The following is a 7,936-nucleotide window of genomic DNA, read 5'->3' as shown; positions in this document are numbered from 1 at the left end:
GTTGGACTTAACCCTCACCAGTGACCCTGTTGTATCAAAAGTACAGCTCTCTAAATAGTCTGTCGCTAAAAAATGGTCGCTACAGACTCGAAATCCAGGGGCTGTTGGAGGGCTGGCCAGTTTTAAGGCAGCTAGCCATGAGTTGGGGACTGGTTTCCTTGTCAAAGGTAGCCTGTGGAAATGTGTTGTAACCCCAGCTGCCTTAGCCTTATACAATTCATTACTGCAGCCAGGGGTAATGCAGTATGAACCCCCCCTAGACCTGTTGGTTTCCGTTTCCTCAGCCATGTCCGTTAGCCTCAGACTGTTTACATTCTATGGCTGCTTATCATGCTAGTGACGTAGCCGATTATGGAATTCCAACATGGAGGCGCCCGTGTAACAACAACAACACTTTCAATGTGCCATTTTATCCCTTTTAACAAATTCAGCCATTTTAATCATTGTACCAATGAGAAGAAATAAAATACATCTGTTATATCACCTTTACTCAAATTCCTGTGCTGCAAAATTAAAAGCCTTTTTACCAAAGTCAGTGCGGGCTTTAGGGACTGACAATAAAAACAGATCCTGTGAACGCAAGTGATATGTCCCTGCAGACCTCGGGAGGATGTAAGTGTTCAGATAAGGAGCAAGTAGTCCTAATACTGCTTTATAAATAAAAAGATGCCAGTGCATCCAACGCCTGATTGAGAGGGAGAACCACTTGACCCGAGAGTACAGCAAACAGTGAAGAGTATGAGATTTTAAGTTTGTGATGAATCTTAAGGCTCCATGAAACACCGTGTCCAAAGCATGAAGACACTGGGAGGTTGAATACATATATAAAATGTCACCATAGTCCAAAACAGACAAGAAAGTTGCATTTAAGTTGTTTTTTTGCTTCAAAGGATAAACAGGACTTGATTCTAAAGAAAAAAACCTAACTTCAACTTCAGTTTTTTAACCAAACCTTGGACATGCAATGTAAAAGACAGTGATTGATCAATAATACAAAGTATTTGTAATGTGACACTTCTTCGATTTCTGTACCTGAAAGTGTACAAATGGTTGGGACATTGTTTTTAGATGATTTTCCCTCAGTGAAAGAGTTTAGAACCAACTTTAAAGTAGCCAAATTATGTTGCAAGATGTTAAAAGCAGATTGTAAATGTGTGATTGCTTGACCTAAAGTGGACCCAGAACAGTAGAGAACAGTATCATCAGCATAGTAATGCTAGTTTGTATTATTTATATTATTACAGAGGTTGTTTATATAAATGCTAAAAAGAAGCGGCCCAAGGATTGAGCCTTGAGGCACCCCTTTTGAAATATTTAGGGAGGCAGAAGTAAAACCATCTACTCGCACACATTGTGTTCTCCCTGATAGATAACCGTTGAACCATCCCACTGCTTGTTCTGATAGTCCAATAGAGGTGAGTCTTGAAGAAGTATTTTATGTGTCAAAAGCTTTTGACAAATCAATAAACAGTGCTGCACAGTGCTGTTTATTGTCTAAGATTTTGACCAGATCATTTACAACTTTTGAAACAGCTGTTATTGTACTATGTTGTTTCCTAAAACCAGATTGGAATTCATTCAGAATCCATCCATCCATCCATCTTCATCCGCTTATCCGGGGTCGGGTCGCGGGGGTAGCAGCTCCAGCAGGGGACCCCAAACTTCCCTTTCCCGGGCCACATTAACCAGCTCCGACTGGGGGATCCCGAGGCGTTCCCAGGCCAGGTTGGAGATATAATCCCTCCACCTAGTCCTGGGTCTTCCCCGAGGCCTCCTCCCAGCTTGACTTGCCTGGAACACCTCCATAGGGAGGCGCCCAGGGGGCATCCTTACCAGATGCCCGAACCACCTCAACTGGCTCCTTTCGCCAGTTGAGGCTCTACTCCGAGCTCCTCACGGATAACTGAGCTTCTCACCCTATCTCTAAGGGAGACGACAGCTACCCTCCTGAGGAAACCCATTTCGGCCGCTTGTACCCTGGATCTTGTTCTTTCGGTCATGACCCAGCCTTCATGACCATAGGTGAGGGTAGGAACAAAACTGACCCGGTAGATTGAGAGCTTTGCCTTCTGGCTCAGCTCTCTTTTTCAGTCACAACGGTGCGATAAATTGAATGTAATACCGCACCTGCTGTGCCGATTCTCCGACCAATCTCCCTGCTCCATTGTCCCTCACTCGCGAACAAGACCCCAAGGTACTTGAACTCCTTCACTTGGGGTAAGGACTCATTCCCTACCTGGAGAAGGCACTCCATCGGTTTCCTGCTGAGAACCATGGCCTCCGATTTAGAGGTGCTGATCCTCATCCCAGCCGCTTCACACTCGGGCTGCGAACCGATCCAGTGAGTGCTGAAGGTCACAGGCCGATGATGCCATCAGGACCACATCATCTGCAAAAAAGCAGCGATGAGATCCCCAGCCCACCGAACTGCAACCCCTCTCCACCCCGACTACGCCCTCGATATCCTGTCCATAAATACTACAAACAGGATTGGTGACAAAGCGCAGCCCTGGCGGAGGCCAACTCTCACCTGAAAGCGAGTCCGACTTACTGCCGAGAACCCGGACACAGCTCTCGCTTTGGTCGGTACAGAGATTGGATGGCCCTGAGAAGGGACCCCTCACCCTGTACTCCCGCAGCACCTCCCACAGTATCTCCCGGGGCACCCGGTCATACGCCCTCTCCAGATCCACAAAACACATGTAGACTGGTTGGGCATACTCCCAGGCTCCTCCAGGATCCTTGCGAGTAAAGATCTGGTCCGTTGTTCCACGACCAGGACGGAATCCGCATTATTCCTCTTCAACCTGAGATTCGACTATCGACCGAACCCTCCTTTCCAGCACCTTGAGTAGACTTTACCGGGAGGCTGAGAAGTGTGATACCCCTGTAATTGGCACACACCCTCTGGTCCCACTTTTTAAAAAGGGGAACCACCACCCCGGTCTGCCACTCCTAGGCACCGTCCCAGACTTCCACGCAATGTTGAAGAGGCGTGTCAACCAAGACAACCCCTCACACCCAGAGCTTTAAGCATTTCTGGGACGGATCTCATCAATTCCTGGGGCTTTGCCACTGTGGAGTTGTTTAACTATCCTCAGCAACCTCCACCAGGGAAATTGATGCCAATCCCCCCTCATCCTCCAGCTCTGCCTCTACCATAGAGGCGTATTAGTCGGATTTAGGAGTTCCTCAAAGTGCTCCTTCCACCGCCCTATTACCTCCTCAGTTGAGGTCAACAGCGTCCCATCCTTACTGTACACAGCTTGGATGGTTCACCGCTCCCCTCCTGAGGTGGCGAACGGTTTTCCAGAGAGTACCTTGGTGCCGACCGAAAGTCCTTCTCCATGTCTTCTCCGAACTTCTCCCACACACGCTGCTTTGCCTCTTTCACGGCAGAGGCTGCAGCCCTTCAGCCCTTCGGTACCTTGCAACTGCCTCCGGAGTCAGTCTGGGATAACATATCCCGGAAAGACTCCTTCTTCAATCGGACGGCTTCCCTGACCACCGGTGTCCACCACGGTGTTCGTGGGTTACCGCCCCTTGAGGCACCTAAGACCCTAAGACCACAGCTCCTCACCGCAGCTTCAGCAATGGAAACTTTGAACATTGTCCACTCAGGTTCAATGCCCCCAGCCTCCACAGGGATGCACGAAAAGCTCCGCCGGAGGTGTGAGTTGAAAGTCTGTCGGACAGGGGCCTCCTCCAGACGTTCCCAATTTACCCGCACTACCCGTTTGGGCTTACCAGGTCTGTCCAGAGTCTTCCCCCACCCCCTGACCCAACTCACCACCAGATGGTGATCGGTTGACAGCTCCGCCCCTCTCTTCACCCGAGTGTCCAAAACATATGGCCTCAGATCAGATGAAAGGATTATAAAATCGATCATTGACCTTTGGCCTAGGGTGCTCTGGTACCAAGTACACTTATGACTCATTCAGAATATTTTTATTAATTAAATAGTCTTTTAATTGCATGCTGATGACTGATTCCATTAATTTAGCCAATGCTGACAATTTAGAAATAGGTTATTTATGTTTGCAGGATCACCACCTTTGTGAAGGGGGAGAACATTGGCAGATTTCCAGATGGCTGGTACTTGATTTGTGGCTAAAGAAAGGTTAATTAAATATGTAACTGGATTTGCTATCAAATCTGCAGCTATGTTTTAGAAAATATGGTTCCAATTTGTCTGGACCTGATGATGTTTTTGGATCTAGATCTTTCAAGGCCTTTCTTACTTCTTGTACGGTTACTGTCTTGAAATGAAATAGCTGAGCTGACAGTAAATGATCAACAGAACATGCAGTGGGAGAACTGGAAACTGGATTATTTAGTGTTTCATAAAGGGAACCAGCAGCAATGAAATGATTATTAAAACTATTGAAGATTTCATTTTTGTCATCAACAACAATACAAGATGGTACTTCTGTATCAGTTTTTGACTCCGTTAATAATTTGATTGTTTTCCAGAACTTGAGAGGATTATTTCAATTTTTCGATGTTTCAGAAAGGAAATAGGCGGATTTGGCATTACGGATTTTTACAGTACATAAATTACGTAAACGCCGAAATTTCAACCAGTCAGACTCGAGCTTTGACTTTCTAGCTTGAGCCCAGGCTTGATTTTGCTCTAGAAGAAGGTCAGACAAGTCATTGCTAAACAGAACGTTATTTCGCCCTTTCAGTCTATGTCTTTTGAGTGGGGCATTCTTATTTACCAGGTCTGTAAAACCATCATAAAAAACATGTCCAAGCATTTTCAACATTATCAATAAGACTAATTCTTCCCCAATCAAAATCATACAGATCATGTAAAAAGCCCTGCATTGAAAACTGCTTCATTGCCCTCTTAAAAATTATGCGTGGCCTTGTTTTAGGAATTTTTGTGTTCCTTACAGATGTAATAAGACAATGATCACTTATATCATTTGCAAAAACAGAGGCACAGGAATATTTGTGAGGGGCATTTTTAAGAATGAGATCAATTAATGATGATTTTTCTGGATGTTTTAAGTTTGGTCTGGTGGGGCTATTCACATTCTGAAAAAAATTTAAAGAATCACAAAATGATTTAAAATGGTCAGATATTGGCAGAAGCCAGTTCCAATTAAGATCTCCTAATAAGACAATTTCATTATAATTCAGACTTGTTAAAAACTCCCTCAGAGAGGAAAGAGTGCTACTGTCAGCTGAGGGGGGGGGGTCTATAACAACCAACAACCATGATGTGAAGACTCTTAACTCTAAACTTCTAAGTCTAACAATTTCCCACAAGCAAACATTTGGTGCAACAGTGGCGAGGAAAAACTTCCTTTTAGGCAGAAAACTGCATACAGACCCTGGACACAGACACAGTACATAAAGACAGTATATATATATATATATACATATATATATATATATATATATATATATATATATATCTATATAGATATATATCTATATATCTATATAGATATATATACATATATAGATATATATCTATATATAGTATATAGTATATATATATATATATATATCTGGCAACAACAACAACAACAACAGAGGTGCATAAACCAAAAAATGTACGCAGTGTGCGTACAGGGTCATGACTGCTGACGCCACTGAAATGAGACAGAACTGGGGAAATGAACGGTGAGCATTTGCATTTGATTACATTGCTGCCTGATTGGGGCTGCCGGTTACAGCGTTCTCGCTCAATACTGGACCAATGTCAATGATGTTCGTCCAGATTACTCACATATACATTACATGTAATACATAGGAAGTCAGGGTCCAGGTTTGAAAAATACTACTGGGAAACTACAGGAGTTTTCAATTTGTTTCTTGCTAAATCAAGGATATGCTTCTTCTTGGGTTGTTAAGACTACATTTACAAGCAAATACAAAAGCCTGATCCTCTTCATGAAGTCTAGGGTGAGACCTTAGCCTTGACTGAGAGTTTCAGTCGACAACATAGATGGTTTATGAGGACAGGTCTGATGGTCTGATCTCTTATGCCATAAATGAGAGAACTCAGACATCTGGGCAAGATGAAAATACACACATATAAAACGTTATAGATACGCACAAATACTATCCTTGTTACAATTCTCGAAAGAGCAATGATGATGGGGCTGTAAATGGTTGAGGAGAGACTGAGGCCCAGCTGCCCCATATGCAGCAGCAGTGTGTTACGAGCCTTTAGAGCTGAAGCTTTGTCTGTGGAGGCTGACCTGGCTGCTATCATCACACCAATATAGGAGGAAATGATTACCACACCTGCTGATACAAACAGAACACAAGTGTACACTTTATCATAAATATCAGACATTGGGCCAAGAAACATGGATATGTGAGAGCAAAACTCTTTCATCTGCAGGCTCTCTAGGTCTTTAAATGGAAAATCTAACAGTAAAATAACTTGTGTGAGTGTATTTAGTGAACAGAAGACCAAAACCACAACGATAGCCACTTCAGTGTTTCTGATGGTGATGATGGTAGAGTGCCTCAGTGGGTAGCACACAGCTACATATCTCTCCAGAGACATCACCACCAGTGTGAGAGGAGAGATTCCATTTGTGAGATTAGCGAGCAAGGTGAGAACACCACATAAAGGATATGTTAGCCTTAGTTGACAAGCAGCCAGTATGTATAGTAACTGACTCAGTGCCATCTGTACAGTGTCTGCAAAAAGGAGGTTAAACAGAAGAATGTAACGGGAAGTCTCACGAAAAACAGTTTTACTTCTCAAGGTGAATAACATGGTCCCATTAATGTAGAGAAACACACAGCACGGCACTGTAGTCACAGTGGAGAATAACAATCTTTCCAGTAACCCCTGAGACTGCTGTTCAGCAGTGACATTGGTCAGAGACTTATTTGCATATGACATGTTTGCGAAGCAATTAAGACAGTCACCTATTGAACACAATGGATTTCTTCCAGATTGTATTTCCACGACAACTAAGATCCAACATCAGCAGACATGCCTATTGAGTTCACATGAAAAATCTCAAATCGTCCACGTACATTTTCCCCTCTCGACAGTTAGCAGGTTAAGGGTTTGTGCTTGCTTCTATGTGAGCAAAGCTGGTCTGTGAGGTTTGTCCACACTTATATACTGTATATGAGCTCTGTCTTCACACCCATTTCATGTGACACCATCACATGTCCGTATGGCATCAGGATTATGTCATATCTCGGGAGTGCGATAAAACAAAACAAGCAAATTATATATAGATATCACTCTTCATGCACTAGTTCAACCAGGGCTGGACTGGGACAAAAAATTGGCCCTGGCATTTTTTGCCCAGGCGGCCCAAACCCACCGTGATTGGTCAGACATATTCCCTGCAGACAGTCCTCTGATATGAGTTGCCTAGTGTTCTGCGTTCATGTGATCGTTTTGGATCCTTCAAGAGGGGTCTCAAGACTTATCTGTTGATCTTACACTTAAATAATTCATTCATTCTTAGAGTTATGATTTGTATATTTATGGTATTTTTATTATTGATATTTGATATTGTATTGCCATTATTGTTATTATTACTATTTTGCTTAATATCGGCTTAGCAACTTTAAAAACAGTTTACTGTTATTTGTAACTATTGTAAGATTCATATTTTTCACTGTAAGCTTAGGCAGTTAGGTTACCTGACAGCCACTAACTTTAAAGGGGTGACTGAATGCAAAACCGATGTTACCTTGTCATAGTTGAATAATGACAGTTTAGTGGGTAACTAGGACATACATAGAACCTCAAAATCCCATTGACACCTCTTTCCTATGCAAATCTCACATTTGAAACTGCCTCTGAAAACGGGCAAATCTCAACGAGCTCCTCCTCATTTGGCTCTAGTCTCTATCTTTGTCACGCCCAAACATTTCCATAGGCTACACCACTGATCTGAGGTCAGCTTAGTCTTCTGAATAGGTCGCGCAGATCTCAGAA

General features: G+C 43.3%; 1 protein-coding gene across 1 annotated transcript; it reads right to left on the bottom strand.

Moving 5' to 3' along the window:
• Positions 1-5,914: 5,914 nt before the first annotated feature.
• Positions 5,915-6,877, bottom strand: LOC144528169 (odorant receptor 131-2-like). The gene has a single exon (XM_078266646.1). It carries the CDS (start codon positions 6,875-6,877, stop codon positions 5,915-5,917), a length of 963 nt encoding a protein of 320 aa, XP_078122772.1.
• Positions 6,878-7,936: the final 1,059 nt, after the last annotated feature.

This window comes from Sander vitreus, chromosome 13 (assembly GCF_031162955.1).
Source record: "Sander vitreus isolate 19-12246 chromosome 13, sanVit1, whole genome shotgun sequence".
In the NCBI taxonomy this organism is placed as follows: domain Eukaryota; kingdom Metazoa; phylum Chordata; class Actinopteri; order Perciformes; family Percidae; genus Sander; species Sander vitreus.
The sequence above is the reverse complement of the archived record's forward strand: the minus strand, read 5'-3'. Positions and strand labels throughout refer to the sequence as shown.